The sequence below is a fragment of the Ictidomys tridecemlineatus genome, chromosome 2, assembly GCF_052094955.1.
Source record: "Ictidomys tridecemlineatus isolate mIctTri1 chromosome 2, mIctTri1.hap1, whole genome shotgun sequence".
NCBI lineage: Eukaryota > Metazoa > Chordata > Mammalia > Rodentia > Sciuridae > Ictidomys > Ictidomys tridecemlineatus.
The window spans coordinates 132,686,338-132,705,272 of record NC_135478.1 but is presented as its reverse complement, the minus strand read 5'-3'; the positions used below and the strand labels follow the sequence as shown (position 1 = coordinate 132,705,272).

The 18,935-nt window shown below is 44.1% G+C and overlaps 1 protein-coding gene, 1 non-coding gene and 1 pseudogene across 2 annotated transcripts; 1 reads left to right on the top strand and 2 right to left on the bottom strand.

The window, feature by feature from the left end:
• The first annotated feature begins 2,398 nt into the window (after positions 1-2,398).
• Positions 2,399-6,086, top strand: LOC144368561 (serine/threonine-protein kinase Nek4 pseudogene; annotated as a pseudogene).
• A 1,883-nt stretch (positions 6,087-7,969) lies between these two features.
• LOC120892175 (U6 spliceosomal RNA) lies at positions 7,970-8,073 on the bottom strand. The gene has a single exon (XR_005736828.1). It is a non-coding gene; the product is annotated as a U6 spliceosomal RNA (small nuclear RNA).
• Positions 8,074-13,847: 5,774 nt separating this feature from the next.
• Positions 13,848-18,855, bottom strand: Myl7 (myosin light chain 7). The gene is made up of 6 exons (XM_078039818.1): positions 16,386-18,855; positions 16,172-16,247; positions 15,837-15,941; positions 15,358-15,436; positions 15,129-15,177; positions 13,848-14,659 (listed from the first exon to the last, which is right to left on the bottom strand). Exons 1-6 carry the CDS (start codon positions 16,419-16,421, stop codon positions 14,558-14,560), a joined length of 447 nt encoding a protein of 148 aa, XP_077895944.1. The 5' UTR covers positions 16,422-18,855; the 3' UTR covers positions 13,848-14,557.
• Positions 18,856-18,935: the final 80 nt, after the last annotated feature.

The window sequence follows — 18,935 nt, the reverse complement described above, 5'->3', positions numbered from 1 at the left end:
CCTTCAAGATTGTCTCCTTGAACAGTTTATAGGTACAGAGGTATAAGTTCTAAAGTTTTATAGCACAGGAGGATAACTATGGATGATAATGGTTATATGTTTCAAATTATATGTTAATTATGTTATATGTTTCAAATTATAAGTTAAATTATATGTTTCAAAATAGTTAATAGAATTTTGAATGTTTCTAACACAAAGAAATGGTAAATGCTTAAGGTGCCCTGATCATACATTGTATACATAAATTGATGTCACACAATACTCCATAAATATGTACAATTATTGTGTGATTAAAATTTTAAAAATATTTTTTAGAGATACTCTTCTTGTCTTTGGCTTTTAGCAGCTTGTTATATAGTTGACCCTCTGTGTCCATGGGTTCTGCATCTGTGGATACAGAGAGCCACCTTAAAGGACTTGGGCATCTACTAATTTTGATGTCTGTTGGTGGTGTGTAACCAATCCACTATGAATACTGTGGCATGACTTGTATCATTTTTTTCCTCAGCATGGGTATTGGGTTAGCATACTTGGAGGTTTGTTTTGTTTCTTAGTTTTTTTTGGATATTTATAGTCATATCATTTATCAAACTGAGAAATTTTTAGCCATCATTTCTTCAAATAATCCCTTCATCTCTTGAACTCTTTTTTTCTGGAATTCCCATCATAGATATATTGGTCTGCTTGATGGTGTTCCATAGGTCCCTTAATCTCTGTTCACTTTTCTGCAACACATTTATTCTCTCTGTTCTTCATATTTGATAATTTAGATTATCTAATCTTCAAGTTTGCTGAAATTTGTCCTTGAATTTCTTAATGACTATTTCATTTTGTTATTGTACTTTTCAGCTCCAGAATTATTTTTCTAATTTTTTGTTTGTTCTTTTTAGATATACATGACAGTAGAGTGTATTTTGACATATACAGACATGGACTATAACTAATTAATTCTAATTAGGATTCCATTCTTTAGGTTGTACAGAATGTGGAGTTCACTGGTAATGTATATGAACATAGGAAAGTTATATTTAATTCATTTAGCTGTCTTTCCTAATCCCATTTCCCCTTCCTTCCCTTCATCCTATTACTATTATTGTTATTATTATTTGTTTTTTGGTACTGGGATTGAACCAAGAGTCATGCTTAATTACTGAGTCCCATCCCCAGATCTTTTTAAAATATTTTATTTAGAGAAAGGGCTGAATTTCTTAGGGCCTTGCTAAGTTGCTGAGGTTGGCTTTGAACTCTGGATCCTTCTCCTTTAGTCTCCTGAGCCACTAGAATTATAGGCATGTGCCACCGTGCCCAGCCAGAATTTCTTTTTTTACTACCTAAACAACAATAAAACGTTTTCTATCTCTCTACTGATATTCCCATTTGTGCATACATCATTTTCTTGACTGTCCATATCTTCACTTATCTCTTCTGGTATCTTTTTAAAAATATATGACAACAGAATATATTACAATTCTTATTACACATATAGAACACAAATTTTCATATCTCTGGTTATATACATAGTATATTCATACCAATTCATGCCTTCATACCTGTACTTTGGATAATAATGATCATCACATTTCACCATCATTAATAACCCCATGCTCCCTCCTTTCCCCTCCAACCCCTCTACCCTATCTAGAGTTTGTCTATTCCTCCCATGCTCCCTATCCCTATCCCACTATGAATCACTCACCTTATATCAAAGAAAACATTCAGCATTTGGTTTTTGGGGATTAGCTAACTTCACTTAGCATTATCTTCTCTAACTCCATCCATTTACCTGCAAATGCCGTGATTTTATTCTCTTTTATTGCTGAGTAATATTCCATTGTGTATATATGCCACATTTTTTTCTTATCCATTCATCTATTGAAGGGCATCTAGGTTGGTTCCACAGTTTAGCTATTGTGAATTGTGCTGGTACAAACTTTGATGTGGCTGTGTCCCTGTAGTATTCTATTTTTAAGTCCTTTGGGTAGAGACCAAAGAAAGGGATAGCTAGGTCAAATGGTGGTTCATTCCCAATTTTCCAAGAAATCTCCATACTGCTTTCCATATTGGCTGCACCAATTTGCAGTCCTACAGCAGTGTATGAGTGTACCTTTTCCCCCACATCCTCACCAACACTTATTGTTGTTTGTCTTCATAATAGCTGCCATTCTGACTGGAATGAGATGAAATCTTAGAGTAATTTTGATTTTCATTTCTCTAATTGCTAGTGATGATGGACATTTTTTCATGTATTTGTTGATTGATTGTACATCATCTTCTGAGAAGTGTCTGTTCAGTTCCTTGACCCATTTATTGATTGGGTTATTTGGTTTTTTTGGTGTTTAGCTTTTTGAGTTTTTTATATATCCTAGAGATTAGTCCTCTTTCTGTGTGAGGGGTAAAGATTTGCTGTCAAGATGTAGGCTTTCTATTGACCTCACAGATTGTTTCTTTTGCTGAGAAGAAACTTTTTATTTTGAGTATCTTTAAGATGGTTATTTTAAAGTCTTTGTCTAGCAAGTCACCTATTTGGCTTTTCTTTCTTTCTTTTTTTATACCTTTATTTTATTGATTTTTATGTGGTGCTGAGGATTGAACCCAGGGCCTTGCACATGCTAGGTGAGCACTCTACCACTGAGCCACGAGCCCAGCCCTATTTGGCCTTTCTCTGGTATGGTTTCTGTTGATTAATTTTTCCCTTGGAATGGATCATACACTCCTGTTTCTTTGTCTGCTTTGTGATGTTTTTAGTTGAAAATTGAATATTTCTATTTCACAATGTGAAAACTCTGAAAACCAGGTGTTTCCCCTCTCCCCAAGTTTGCTAAGTTTTATTTATTTAAAAATTTTTACTATCAGCTATGGCAGCAATGATGTGGTGGGTCATGTCTCAGTTCTCCTGCCCTGGCCAGACCTCCATAGACTATCCCCCTGCAGCCTCTCCAGCATGAGCAGGGCCTTCTGCCATGGCCCACAGACCTACCCAATGCTGCTGCCACATCCCAAATGGGGTCTGAGCTGGGAATATGCCCATACTGCTCCCTGCAGATTGTGAGCAGGGAAGCTACAGGGAGGTGAAGCTTATGAAGTACCAGTGGGACATCAGAATTTATGTTATCAAAAAAAATGAAGCTCTTGGGCTGGGGATGTGGCTCAAGCAGTAGCGCGCTCGCCTAGCATGCGTGCGGCCCGGGTTCGATCCTCAGCACCACATACCAACAAAGATGTTGTGTCCGCCGAGAACCAAAAAATAAATATTAAAAAAATTCTCTCTCTCCTCTCTCACTCTCTCTTTAAAAAAAAAAAAATGAAGCTCTTAAATGCCTCCAGCTGTTGAACAGGAAGCTCAATTCTTGTCTCAGTTGAAGTACTCCAACACTGTCAACTGCAAAGCATCATGGGAGGGAGGAGAGGTCTATTCTGCATTGTTCATGGCCTCTGTGAAGCTGGTGATCTGTACCCAGAGCTCCAGGAGCAAAAAGGGAAATTTCTGCCTGATAGTCTGATAGTAGACTGGTTTGTACAGTTTGGCATAACTTTTCAGTATTTACATAAGAAACACAACCTTTATATAGATCTGAAACAACTCAAAATCTCTTTCTGATAGGAACAAACATCATTCAAGTGAGTGACCTAGGAATTGACTATTAGAGAAACTGTGACATGGAAAATAGCCTCATTGGCATACCCTATTAGATGAGCCTTGAATTATTCTTAAACAGATCCTGTAAGTCTGATGTTTGGGCTTAGAGATACTGTGTTGCTGGGCAAGCCAAGATGGCTATAGTTACACTCTTTGCTGAGGCTTACAGTAGACTAAGTTTTTGTATGTAGCCAAAGTCATGATCACCCTGATTCAGTGTATGTCCTCAAGGTCATGAAAATTTGCTTGTGAGCATTCATCCACTTATGTAACCTGTTGGCAATATGTCTTCTTTGTCTGGCCTGCATATTAAAAAAAAATTGTCCATGGAGCCAGGCGTGGTGGCACATGCCTATAATCTCAGTGGCTCAGGAGGTTGAAGCAGGAGGATCATGAGTTCTAAGCCAGCCTCAGAAAAAAATGAGGTACTAAGCAACTCAGTGAGACCCTGGAGGGCTAGGGATGTGGCTCAGTGGTTGGGTGCTCTTGAGTTCAATCTCGGTGCAAAAAAAAAAAAAGATGATCCATGGAAGGATTCAGGAGGCTGGAGCTAGAGACTGGGGGGTTGCTGTAGCTTCCAAATAAAGAACGTCTATTATCTCAACTGTGCCTCACATCTTCTTTCACCTGCTGGGATCCGCAATCTGTTTCCCAGGGTCTGAGCCTACATCTTGATTTGTGTTTATGTAATGGCCACTCTGAATCTGAACCATGATTTCAATGCAAAAAAACCCATGAATTCTTTATTGGATTATTGAAGGAAAGCTTCCACCAATGTCAAGAGTTTATAGCCCAGTGCTGGCAAAACTGATAAGAACATTGAGGGAAAGTTCTGAAGAAAGACCCTCTATGAGGAACATCCTGAGATGGCCCAGATAAAAAACCCATTCTCCTTGATTTTGGAGTCTACAAAGACAAAAACCTCCAAACTAACATTAAAAATGATTATTCTAAATCCAAACCTATTGTTACCATGGTTTTCTAGAAAGGCAGAATCAAATCATGAAATAATCCATCCCCAACCACATTCTGCTGAGGGCTCCAAGTCACATGTAATGAATGAAGATAAATATTTAACCCAGGAGAAACTCATGGCCATCAGTCCCTTGAAATAACTTGCTGTTCTAGAAGGCCACACTGGCAAACCAGACATGAGCAATACTGCAGAGTCACTAGTCACACTCAGTAGGGTAAATATTGACATCTTACCTGCAGAAAGTAGAGACTCAATAAATGACAGCATAGTTCTGAAAAATCAACCAAGACACTTAGATGCCTCTAACAAGCAAAAAGGTAAATGCAATATTTCTCAAGTAAAGAAAGAGGGTCTGCAGGGTAACACTAAGTCCAGTGCTCAGCCTGAAAGCCTGATTCCCATATGGTCCTCTGTTAATGGCAGTGAGGAAGAGAGTAAACCAGTGAGGCTGTTGGAGCTCCTAAACAAAGACCAAAGGCCAAAGAGCAGGTTGAATTCATGTGAATATATTATAGAAAAACAGAGCAGAATCTACCCAGATTTACAGCCACACAGTTCTAGGTCTGAATATTTCCTGTCTCCATAGTGATGGCAGAAGAATACAGACTGTGCACAGTGAGAGAGAGCAAAGTCAACAGAGATCTCTTTGCATTCCAAGAGGCACCTTCTCAATTTTGACTTCTCATCCCACTGTTGGGAAAGTGTCTATCACATTGTCACAACAAAATGCTGAAAACCAAAGTAGAATGGTTACTGGGTCTGTGAATAGTTCAAGGAGCAGTGAGATGTCATTATCAAAGGACTATCTGTCATCAGTCAGAAAGAGGAGGTGGCTAAAGCAGACCCAAGAAGAAATATTCCTCTCAGGCCTTTCAGTGAGGAAAACTTCTCTGAGAGCAGCAGAAACTGCAGCAGGAAATCCAAACAGGGAAACTGCAGCAGGAAATCCAGTTCATACCTGCCGGACAGCAACATTACTCAGGGGAGGAAACTGATTGACAGTGGGTGAGCTAAGTTCTTCTACAAGGTGAACTGATAGGTCAGATAGGGACTTCAGGGAAGGAAAAAGTCATACAAATGAAATGAGTGACTGATACAACTGAGGACTAAGATCCTTAAACTGGCTTCTAAAGAGAGCTGTGAAGTTGACCATAACCAAATTCAGTGTCAGATTTAAATTTCGTTGGAAATATTGGGACACATTGGTACTTCATGGAGAAGTTGCAGAAGAGACAGACAAACTCCTATTTAAAGGACTGCCTTCAGCTAGAATGCCAGATTCTGAAAAAAATCAGGATAATTGTTGAAATATTGAGAGTTAATATCATTAGCAGCCTGAAGACTCAGCTGTTAGAGTAGGTATGTGATCTTCTAGAAGAGGAGGATAAACTGAACACAGAGTTACATTTATGGGAGCATGTGGGTAGAAAGTACACAACTTATAGTAGGAAAGCTTGCCAGTTGAAATCTTAGAGAAAGTGAATTTTTGAGAATTTGTTTTAATCTGTCAAATCTGAAGGCCAATTTTCAAAGGTTTTTGGCTTTAAAGACAAACAAACCATAACAGTCATTTAGAGGCCATTTACTATTCTTTTATATCTCTTTGGGCTTCTTTTGTTTTGTTTTGTTTTACCAGGAATTGAACCTAGAGCACTTAACCACTGAGCCACATCTCCATTCCTTTTTATATTTTATTTAGAGACAGGGTCTCACAGTGTTGTTGGAGGCCGGCTTTGGACTTGTGATCCTCCTTGCCTCAGCATCCCAAGCTGCTGGGATCACAGTCATGTGCCACTGCACCCAGCTTCTTTGGGGTTTTCTTATTGGAAAAAAATTGAATACAACAGAATTCTATCAAACCCATTGCCTCACACATGCTAGGCAAGTGCTCTGCCACTGAGCAAAAACCCCAGCCCCAGCATTCTGTTCTTAACAAGATCTGCCCACAAGGGAAGTTTGTACCAGAGCCTAACTGGCGGTGTGTGTGTGTGTATGTGTGTATGTGTGTGTGTGTGTGTGTCCCCAACTCCCAACTCTAGGCACTTCTATCCTTCCTATCTTGCCTGGAAGTGATGGGAGGAAAAAAGAGCCTGAGAAGCACTGGTGAAAGTCACAGCCCAAGGGCACAGACTTGCTAAAACATGGTCACAAGCTATAGAACACTCTCGCTCCCACATATCATACATACTTTTCTGGGAAATGTATGGTTAACATTTTGGTTACTGATTTAGTTTCTTCAGTCATCTGTTTCTTTTGGGGCTGCTGCAATGGATTCCTGACATCCAGTCATAAGCATGCAAGTGGCAGTAGGCAGTGACATGAGTGTCTCTGACCAAACTGTTCACAGGACTCTCAGGGTGTTTCCCCTGTTTGTTCAGAAGTCCAGCCTATTTCTCTGGCATGTGGGAGGGGTGGAGATGCAGAAGAAGCGGAGAGTTCAGGGGGTCCTGAGGAGAAGGGGGTGGAGGTGCTGCCGGCAGAGATAAGGTTCTATTTTGGAGCTGTGTGGCTTTGCATGTCAGCAGAGCATCCTGGGGGATGATCCACAGGCAGGAGGGGGAGGGCTGAGATTAAGTGGCAAATGGAAGATCAGAGGTTTCTCCAGATGCCTGAGGTGGCAGAGAGAGTGCCATGTATCCCAGAGGAAAGGGACAGTGAGGGCAGATTGTGATGACAGGGATGCATGGGCAGTGGAAGAGAGGCCAGCAAGAGGGGGTCTCCTTACATCACCCACACTGCATGCATACATACACATGCATATACATGTGCAACCCCCTCTCCCCATCTGCACACTTGCACATGCCCAGCACAGAGAGCAGGTACAAGGAGACTCTTTCCTACTGCAGGGGCTCCCTTGGTGCACTGACTCTGGCTACCAGGGCAGGTGCCATGCTGATGGCTTTTAGACGAAGATGTACTTTACTACCCAGTGAGGAACCCCCAATTATAAACAGCTGAGTCTGACAAACTCACTGGACCACAGCATCTACATAAAAGCTCCTCAACCTTCACAAGTCTAGAGATTCATGTCACTTCACTCCTTCACAATTCATTTGCAGAGTGTGTGCTCTCCGCCAGGACAGAGCTGACAAATATGTTTGCCACCTTCAGAGTGCTCACAGGAAGTCATGGTGATCCAGGCCAGCCCTGGGAGGAATGGTGCCCAGCATTGAGTCAGGAGATCCTTCCTGGATGAAGTGACTGTGGGCTGAGACCTGAAGCCATAGAGGCAGAGCCAGGTCTCCTCCCTCTAACCCCTTGCAGACAGAGATTCTCCACTTGGCCAAACTAGAGTCAGGCCCCTGATCATTTTTTTTTATTTTAGTTTTTAAAATTTGTTTTAATTAGTTATACATAAAAATATGGAATTCTTCATGAATTTGCATGTCATCCTCGCACAGAGGCCATGCTAATCTCTGTATTGTTCCAATTTTAGTATATATGCTGCCAAAGCAAGCACCCCTGATCCTTTTCTTAGGCTCTCTGGCACACTTCTGTTTCTCTAGTTTTTGCAAAGAACCCGCTAAGTTAGTTTAACCAGAGGCCCTTGTCTCCATAACTGATCAGATTCTTCATCCTGTTCCTTCCCCCCATGATGTCTGACCGCGTTGGCAAGAATTCTGGGAGGTTAGTGTCACTGAATTTCCCTATCCTGTTGTCTTCTCTTAGTCATTTTCAAACTACTGATTCCACCTGCTCCTTGATTATAAATTCCACATGACAACACTGTATTTGGAGTTGATTCTAAAGTTTCTCCTCACTGCAAAATCCCATCACCATGGTCCTTACACCTATCATAATGGTCCTGAATAAAGTCTCCTTACCATGATTATTCAGTATTATTAAATAAGTTTTTTTTTCTAAATAGGAGCAAGGGGCCAGTCCCCAGCAGGGGATTCTTGTCACACAACATGGTAGCAGAGACTGGGTTGAGGGGGTTCACTGCAAGGTAAGGATGATCTTGGAGGGCCAGCCTTGATGATCTGGCAAGAGTTGTTCCTGTGCCTCTGGCTGCCCTCCCACATACCTAAGCTGAATTCTTCCAACCTCAGTGCTTCCTGCCCTCTACTTTGGCATGGCCCAAAGTAACTAGCCAGAGAGCTGGGTACCTGGGGTGCCACTAAACAGTATTTGGGGTATAGGGTTCTATACCCCAATGGTCAAAATCAAGAAAAGTGTCTCAGTTTCTGACTAATCTTAAAACTTTGTCAATGCTACTGTTTGTCTTCATCAGGATATTGGCTAAGTTGATATACCACTTACCTATTGGTACAGTACAAGTTGGGCCAAATCTTACTGGCTCAAAACAGTAACAGTTTCTTATTTCTCAGAACGCTGTGGGCTGACCAGGCAGGTCTTTTCTCTTCCTTCCTAAGCTTGGATATGGCCATTTGAGGCTCAGGGTTCATCAAGGCCTCATTCCTTCATGTCCAGTCTTAGGTGGATGACCAAGGGCCAGGCTTCTCTCTCCATGTTATCTTTTATTCTGAATTTTGTCTCAGCCTGGTGACTTTGGGTTTCAAGAAATTGAGGGCAGAACTGCAAGATGGAAGTCAACATGCCATAGACCAACAACAATTCAGGAGGTGGAGAAGTGGCCTCAGACTCATGATGGTAGAACCTTTGCACTAAATGATGTACTGAATTCTATCGTATTATCACTTCTGGGTGGTGTGCGGTCGTGACTGTGGCTTCCAGGACTCTGCCACCTGGAGAGGAGGAGATCATCAGGGGTAGTGGCCCTCCCTAGAAACATCTGCTCTTTAATACAGTGCTACTTGGCCCCCAGCCTGTGGATATACCAAGTGGTTCTGAACTAAAAACAGCCTACTCTGGGAGGGCCTCAGAAGAGGAGGCCCGAAGGTTGGGTAGGTGTTGTCAAAAGGTTGTGTAATTCAGACATTTTCATTTGAAGGCCATGGTTATGCAGGGGACACAGAAACTTCTAGGTGCAAGGATCTATGGGATATGTACAGCTAGTTTATGCTCCTAGAGAGGGAGCCCCACACAGCTGCCTTGTGCTCTGGGATCTAAACAAAGATCAGGACAAATTCAAACTTACCTCTCTGGGATGTGTATGACCCTAGACAGGTTGCTCAGCCATGCAGTGCCTCTATTTCCTATCTGAAGATGGGGATAAGTCACTCTGTATTGTTTAGGATTAGGTTCCACTATAAGTATAAAGATTCCCAACAGCAGCAGCTTCTATCAGATGGAGCTTGTTCTCTTTGTGTTAGGAGTTGAGGTGATGTGTGACATACCCTTATGTCAGGGCCCAGGATGGCCCAGTTTGTAGCCCCTGCCCATACCTTCATGGCCCAAGGAGGCTGTGTACGAGCTGTATGCTAGGGTTTAATAGAGGTGCACATATCTGTCTCTTAAAGAGAACACTGTCACCATACGGGGTCACCCCTGCCACCAAAGGAGGCTGAAAGTGGAGGCTTTATTCTAGGGTCCTGAAAGAGGAAGGGCATCAGTTGGGGATGAGCTGATTTCCATGTGCATGGAGCACCAGCCCTGATGAGTGTCAAGGGCAAAGAACTCTATGGCCATCAGATCCTATCAATATGCAGTCCCATCCTCCTTGACATATGAGGACACTAAGCTCCAGACAGTTTGGGAGCACTTATGTATCTACTGGGGTGTGTGTGTGTGTCTGCTCCTTTACTTTAGGTACAGACTCACTCACAGCTGTGCCCGCTCTGCTAACTTTCAGTCCATAAAATTCCAGAAGTTTAGCTGCATGGGAAGAGACACACATGGACCTACTCCCCCATCTGTCCAGCATACCTGGACCATCTGCACTCTTGTGCACTGTGGTTAGAGCATGAGAAGGCAATTTCTCCTATTAACTGTGACTTGGGACCATTTACTGACCTTTTCCCATTCCTTCTTTGACTTCACTCTTCCCAGCCTCAGGCGACCACTGCAGACTTTCAACTTTTATGAGATTATCATTTAACTTTTTATTATTTTAATTTGTATTTTCCCTTCTGGCTACCTCTGCCTGAGGAGGAGTCTCAGCCTGTGGAGAGCGTCTGGATTGGAGAGTGGGTGGGCTGTGAGACAGCAGGCATCCATCAAGCCCTGACAGTGTGAGACTTTGAACAGCCTACGCCTGCTGGAGAAGCATGCAGGGTCACATATTCTTCATGCCAGGGCACACAGCTAAAGAGCCTGCGTTTAACCTTATCAGTGGTGTTAACTTGGATAAAGAAAGAATGTGCAGAGAAGGAGGATGTGTGGGTGCAGGGCAGGGCCTGAGATCCACCCTGAGGGCTAAAAGGAACTCAGGATAAGATCAGAAGATACAATATTAGCAGGGCTTTGACCACCACTGACCTGAGCCTCTGGGGGATCAGCCTATGCTCTGCACTCCAGCCAGCGTGGCTAGAGTTGTTCCTGGGGAAAGTCCCTCCCCCGCCCCCATGTCTTCCCCCAGCTTGCAGAGTCTCTGGAGTGATGGAACATCAGGCCATGTTGGCCAGAAGATTAAAAACAAAATCTGCCAAACCAGAAAATCTTCCACAAAAGTAAATGGAAAAAAACAGTTAAATTATTGAATAAGCATTAAGTAGACTGTAATGCTCATTATTGGCAACCCTCTAAGAGGTTGCAAAGATGGACATCTTGCCCTTGTACATAGCCAAGTACAATCCATTCTGTCCACATTCTCAGGAGAAATGGGGAACTTGTCCTCAGGTAAGAGGTCTCCACAACACCACTGCTCATATGCAGTGTACACTGAGTCCTCCTGGGCCATCTGGTTTGTTAATTGCTTTCATCCAAAGGAAAAAATAAACTCATATCTTAAGACAGGAAGTGGGTTTACAATTTCAGGCAGGCACCAGGCTGAACTTAGACTCCCACCCTCTCATAGAAACACCCTCTCATAGAAACTGGGAGATAAGAATGTTGTCTACCATGGTGATGACATTTCAGATGGGGCTCCCAGGTCCTTAATGAATCGTTTCTGAGTTGTAAAATTGGCAAGAAGCCTTTGGGCAGATTTACATAAAAAAGGAGTTGACAAAGAACCTACAATTACAAGTTTTCTAAAGGAAATGCTCTAAGAAAGATAATAATATTGTATCTTCTCTTATTTGTTTTTAATTAATTCATGATAATTATGCAGATTCATGAAGAACTATGTGAAGTTTCTATACATGTATACATTGAATAATGCCCAAATCAGGTTAAGCATATCTATCTCTTCAAATGTTTATCATTCCTTTGTTGTGAAAACCCTTAAAATCCTTTCATCCAGCTTTTTGAAGACATGCAGTGCATTATCAATATTTTAAGTTTTTTTTCCAAAGCAAAGTCATGACTCACATGCAAATAGTGAACACCACCAAAGATTTTATTTGTTAATTCACTAGGGAAACAATAAAATGTTACAACTCATTCAGGAAGAATGCAAAAAGCATCTATATGGATAGGCAGTCAGGAATGCTGAGGTGAATCTGCTTAACAGTTGCAAAATTGGCTTCTTTCACAGAGTAAAAGGGAAAATAAATGTTTCCACTGAACATTTATTTGCACGTCTGTGGACAAGAGTTATTGCCTTGCTATTAGTTTTCTACAACCTATAGAGTTATGAAATTGCTTAAAGATAAAGGTGCAGAGGACTCCATCCAATTAATAATGAAACACCTGTGGTGTTTTCATCCATTTCAAAGTCTATCACAATTTCACCTGTAGAGGCTTGGATTTTAAATTTATCCCTTACTTCATGAAAAAAAAAAAACTTAGGATAGCATAAGGACAATTCCTTGATTTGCTCACCCTGTCTTCTCAGCATGCTTGGAGTGATGAACAGGGGCCACTGTCTGGATGGAAACACAAGCAGATTCATGAATTTCATGATCATTCGTAAGCAATAGAATCAGCTGTTCTTTTTTTTTTTAAACCAGGGATTGAACCTAGGGGCACTCAACCACTGAGCCACATCACCAGCACTTTTTATAGTTTATTTTTTTAAATTAAATTTAATTAATTAATTTTTGGGGTACTAGGATTGAACTTTGGGGTACTCGATTACTGAGCCACATTCCAGCCCTATTTTGTATTTTATTTAGAGACAGGGTCTCACAGAGTTGCTTAGTGCCTTGCTTTTGCTGAGGCTGATTTGAACTCACGATTCTCTTGTCTCAGCCTCCCGAGCTGCTGGGATTACAGGCATATGCCACCATGCCCCGTTATAGTTTATTTTGAGACAAGGTCTTACTAAATTGCTAAGGGTCTTGCTAAGTTGCTAAGGCTGGCTTCAAACTCACCATCCTCTTCTCTCAGACTCCCAAACTGCTGGGATTACCGGCATGTGCCACCATGCCCTGCTAGAATCAGCTATTCTTGAAGCTGGGCTTGGAGGTGCATGCCTATGATCCCAGACTCAGGAGACTGAGCCAAGAGTATCTCAAGTTTGAGGTCAGCCTGGGCAACTTAAACATAGTTCAGTGGTAAAGCCCCTCTGTGTTCATCCCCCAATATCACATGCACACATACAAAAATCCCACCTATGAGTACATCAAATCTCAAGACTCCACTTAGTAATAAGATTGACAAATCCTGATTAACTGAACATCTCTTGAGGTGAAAATACGATTTCCCCTGGGACTTCAGGAAGACAACATGGGTGGCTCAGTCTTCTCTTGATCACCTCCTCTCATCTCTCTAACTACAGACATTGCAGCAGGGCATGGAGGGAGCTGAGGGGCACAAAGAGCTGCTACTACTCAGCTCTGGTCTGACTAAACTGTCATTGCCTCTATCTCTCCCTCAGGTGCTTTGAGGGACCCCTGCTGTCCCTTAGGTACCAATGATAGGAGTCACCTACTTCTTCAGCCACTGGTTTCTGAAATAAGGTAGGAGATAGGGACACTCAATTCTTTTTTTTTTTTTTAATTTTATTGGTTCTTTTTAGTTAGACATGACAATAGGATCCATTTTGACATAATTATTAAGGCATGGAATATAGCTTCTTTTTTTATTGGTTGTTCAAAACATTACAAAGTTCTTGACATATCATATTTCATACATTAGATTCAAGTGGGTTATGAACTCCCATTTTTACCCCAAATACAGATTGCGGAATCACATCGGTTACACATCCACATTTTTACATAATGCCATATAGTAACTGTTGTATTCTGCTACCTTTCCTATTCCCTACTATCCCCCCTCCCCTCCCCTCCCCTCCCCTCCCCTCCCCTCCCCTCCCATCTTCTCTCTCTACCCCATCTACTGTAATTCATTTCTCTCCTTGTGGGACACTCAATTCTGTGAGATAAGTTTCCTCCCCATTCCCGTACTTTTTCACTGTACTTTGCATAAGGGGCTCAGGAGACCTGAGGCCAATTTCTAGTATTATTTTGAATACCTCCAAGTGCTCTGGTCTGGGCTCTGGTGTCCATTTCCTGTCATGCCATAATTCTCACCTGTATTTCCCATGAGATTTGGGTTGTACTTTTGGATGGTTTCACATGGGACCCACCTACACCACTGTGCCAAGAGGGGAATGTACAGTGGATCGAGGGTGCTCTACAGTTGGGGCTGCTATCACTAGTTGGGTGGAAAGTTTGCTGAATGCCTAGAAACTCTTTGTTATACACAACCTTGAGGATATGGGTAGTGCCTACTTTGAGGTTCGTTCATGGGCTTGTGGAAGGAGGTACAAGTCCTCTTCTAGAAATTGGCCTTGAGCAAGGTGACCACTTTTCTGGGCCTCAGTGTACTCATCTATAAACTGCTCATGGTCATGGTTCATAATTCATTTGGCAGCATGGGGTGAAGTGAGTTGTATGTGTGATGGTCATTATCTTAGTGGGCCTATATTAGTCCCTGAGACTCCTGTCTGGTCCCCACCCCCTCTGTCACAGATAAGCCAACATTACAGTTTTCATTCAGAAACAGAGTTTATTGTGGTACCCCAGGCCTGCCCCTTACTCCTCTTTTTCGTCCCCATGAGTGATGATGTAGCACAGGGACTTGTAGTCGATGTTGCCTGCCAGGTCCATGGGTGTCAGGGCAAACATCTGCTCCACCTGTGGAGGCAACAACTGGCAGAGATGTGGCTTAGGGGACCTGTGACCCTTTACCCTCAACCTGGGGCTGTTTTGGGGCCTCAAACTTTTTAACTCCAAGCCCCAAACGCCTGGTTATTTTCCTGTTGGTCATCATTGGGCAGACTAAGCAGTAGGCTCAAACGGAAGCAGAAGTCAAAAGGTGCACCCTGGTCACAGAGATGGTCCCAGCCCCCTATGAAGATACTTTTCCAGTGGTCACTTGGTCTGCACAGTCTCCCTGCCTGGCATACTTCCACCCTCCAACCCCACATCTATCCCTACAGGTTTTGATAGAGATGGCACATCCTCTGGAAAGGCCCAGTTGCCCTCTCAGCCTATACTATACTGGTGCTGGGGGCAGTGGGTCAGGAGGCATCCCCAATGCCCTGCTGGGGAGGGCCCTGAGAAGTTTCTAGGGATAGGTACTAACAGGGTTGGGCAGGCTCACCTCAGCTGGAGAGAACTTGTCTGCCTGGGTCAGGAGGAGCTGCTTGAACCTGGGAAGTGGGGAGGATCTGAGCTGAGAGAAAGGGTGGCATAGCCCAGGAAAGAGCTGGTCACCCCTCAAAGAACACTGAAGGCCAAGGTTCAGGTGGCCCCCCCACGTAAGCGGCCCCACTGCCCCTTTCTGCTTCTGCATGTTGTCCCTCACTGTGGGTAGGGGAGTTGACACTTACTCATCCTTGTTCACTACCCCTTGGCCGCTGGGGTCAAACATACGGAAGGCACTCAGGATGGCTTCCTCGGGGTCTGTCCCTGGGAGACCAAGGCAGCCAGGTGAATACTCAGGTCCCCAGCTTCTCAAGCCCTATCCAGGAGGAGCCCAGAGTTGCATGGGGGGGAGCTCTCCATGTTCCATAAGAGGTGGGGGTATTCCCCCCTATGGAATGTTCCTTAGGGATCAGAGGGTCTGGGAATGATCACCCTCCTGAAGTGGGCAGGGCTGGCTAGGAGTTAGGATTTAGGAATGGATGTTTCCTGAACTCAAGTCAGCACTGGACTGACCAGGGCCCAGGATGTGCAGAGGTAGGCTCCACATCTCCTGGGTAGGCCATGGCCAGGCAGAGTCCAGACAGGGTTCTGGCAGGGTCAGGTGGGTTTGGCAGGTTCAGACTCCACGTCTGGTCAAGGGAACCCAGAGCTGCCCCAGGCTCACCATTGAGTTTCTCCCCAAAGAGTGTGAGGAAGACCGTGAAGTTGATGGGACCCTTCCCCTCCTGCAGCATAGCATCCAGTTCCTCCTCTGGGACGCTCACCTTGCCTATGAGGGTGGGAATGATACAAATACAGGGACCCTGGTATCCCAGAGAAGGGCCAGTCTGCCCTTCCCCTTTTCCTGGCTTCTGGTGAAAAGGCAGGGAAAGGGAGGTGTAAGGAGATGGGAAGGAGAGAGAGAAGGGGGCAGGGAAACAGTTCTTTCTCTGAGCAGGGACCCTTGGGAAAGCAGGTGAGCAGGTGGGTGAGTAGTGGGCAGAAGGCAGAGGCACTCACCAAGCTGGGAGTAGGTCTCTCTCAGGTCTGACTTGCAGATAATGCCATCTCTGTTCTGGTCAATGCAGCTGAATGCCTGTGAGGAGGTAGAGAGTCCTGGGTGGTGTGTGGAGGACAATCAGGGGCCAGGGCCATAACACACAGAGAAGAGTGTGCATATGGGAAGGAGTAGGTTTTGGATGGGGTTGGGGTTTCCTGGGGGTGCGGCACTCACTTCCTTGAACTCCTGGATCTGGGCTTGTTCAAACATGGAAAAGACATTGGAAGATCCACGCTGAGTCTGCTTGGTGGCTGCAGCCTTTCCCCGGATCCCAGTCTTCCTGCTGGCCTACAATACTGTGGATGAGAGGGAGTCCTCTCCCCAGGTCCCCTAAAAGTCCCTTTCTCATCATGCACAATCTAAGAGCAGTCCCAGGAGACTCAGGGTGAGGATCCTCTCTCCAGCCCTGGGTACTACCTTTCAGGCTTCACACAGCCACAGAAGTCCCTGGCTCCGTCCCCTCCCAACCCTGGAGATTGCTGGTCTCTTTGTCCCCATCAGGCACTTACCATCTTCTCTGACACGAATTGCTGCTCCCTCTTGCTGCCAGACCCCCTTTATGTCCCAGCCTTATCACCTGGCGGTCCAAATAAGGAGAGCAGCAGAGAACAGGCCCAAACTTGGCAGCCCCTGACTGGGCTAGAAGAGGATGAGGGCCCCAAGCAGATTCCAGTTACATTCCTGGTGACCTTCATGTCCACATGTAACATCTTGGGGTCCATCCATCTCATGTGACCACTCACTGTGTCTCCCCAGAGCAGAGTAGCTCAAAGCTTTCACCATTATAGGTATCAGCTAAGGGTTCCTGTTGCCCCTTATCTGAGAATCTCTTCTGCAGGTCCAGTTTAGGCTCTGGCTAGGCCAGGCCAGTCCAGGCCCTATAGGCTTAGGGAGACAGAGTTTCTTTTTCTTTTTTTGGTCCTAAGGACTGAACCTAGGGGTGCTTAATCACTGAGCCACATCACCAGCTGTGTTTATTTTTTATTTTGAGTTAGGGTCTTACTAAATTGCTTAGGGCCTCACTAAGTTGCTAAGGCTGGCTTTGAACTTGTGATCCTCCTGCCTTGAACCTCCCTCCCTCAAGCCCCCAGGATTACAAGCATGCACCACTTTGCTTGGAAGGAGACAGTGTTTCTGAGGATGATCTCTGGTCTAAGACCTGGGATTCCCAGAGGTTTTGGTGAAGACCTTCAGCTCTGGCCTCTTGCCCCCTGACTAAGTGACAACAGGCATCTCTGAGTTGTCTATACCCTGTAGGACCATTTACTTGGCTTTGGGGCAATTCTGGGGGTGAAAAGTGTACTGGCTACTCTCCACCTCTGTGCCCCTGCTATTGTGGCCTGCTCTTCTAGAGTGTTCTCATATCTTTCATTTGGAATCTTGCTGTCCTACAAGCCTCAACTCAACTCCACCTCCTTTAGCACCTCTATGATGACATTAACTGGGAACTGTGGGCATGTTTCCCATTCACTTGATGGCTAACTTGTTTTTGTAGCTTCCTCCTGAACACCCAGCCTGTTCAACACCTAAACCCCAGAGGGCTTGCACATAGCAGATCTATGTGATTCTGTTTTGCATGAAGTTTTTGGAGCATGGACCCTCCCCTGGCACCCCATGAAAGAGGGTCACAGGGCCTCTCAGGTAGTGTTGAACTGTGGACAGAGGGGCCCGGACGCCCTCTGCTGTTCAGAGTAGCAACCCCACCAGCTTCTTGAGGGATCAGGGGCATCTCAGAGGAGCTAGAGTAGCTGGACTGCTTGAGAAAAGCAGGAGTGGGTTCCCTGGCTGGGCCTGCTGGCAACACTCACCCCAACCCAGCTATGCAAGGCCCATATATATCAGTGGTGGGCTGAAAGAGGGCAGGCACTCTCATCCATTAGACCCCAGGTTCCCTTTTTAAATATTTTGTTAACACCTCTTTTACTGTCTGGAAGTAAAATTCATTTCATTTTTTTTTTCAATTCAGATATGCAACTTAGCTTCACAAAAACATTTAAAAATCAATATAATACCTCAAACTGTAATATGAAGAAGTTGAAAGCCATTTATATCAAAATATGTCCTAATGTGTGTATGCTCTAACAATCCCATTATCTGGATGGTGAAGCAATCAGATGCTGTGTCAACTTACAGTACAGAACTTAAACTCAAATGAATGAAGAGGACCAGAGCAATTCCACATTAGAAGTACCAGAAAAATTAGAAGATCTCACAGAGGATGTGACTTTCCAAAATTACAACTTTGGGTCATGTTCTAAATGAGACAAAGAAGTTTCTTTTGTTGAGAAACGAATATGCAACACAATGACACAAATCTGTCTATATATGTAATTGTTCATTCTACCTAAAGATGGCGTTAGGTCCTACACTTGATATTTCACCTACCAAAGTCTCTATAGAGAGACCTTAGAATTGTGTGATATCTTCTATCTCTGGCCTCTACTCCATGTCGCTACCTATTTGGCTCTGAGGGGACAGGACCTGAGAACAACTTGCAGCAGGGCCAGCCCACTAGAACAATGACTTGCCTGGTACTCCTTCCATCCCACTCATTGTGTGGCAGGCAGTGTTTTATGTCTCTGATCCCCCATATCATCCCATTCCCACAGCTTATCCTGTCATTCTTCACATTCTCCTAGGTATAGCAGGCTGGAGGATAACGCATTCTAAGATATAGCCACATGACGATGTCTGTCTCTTCATATATTGTCCCCATGGTTCTTA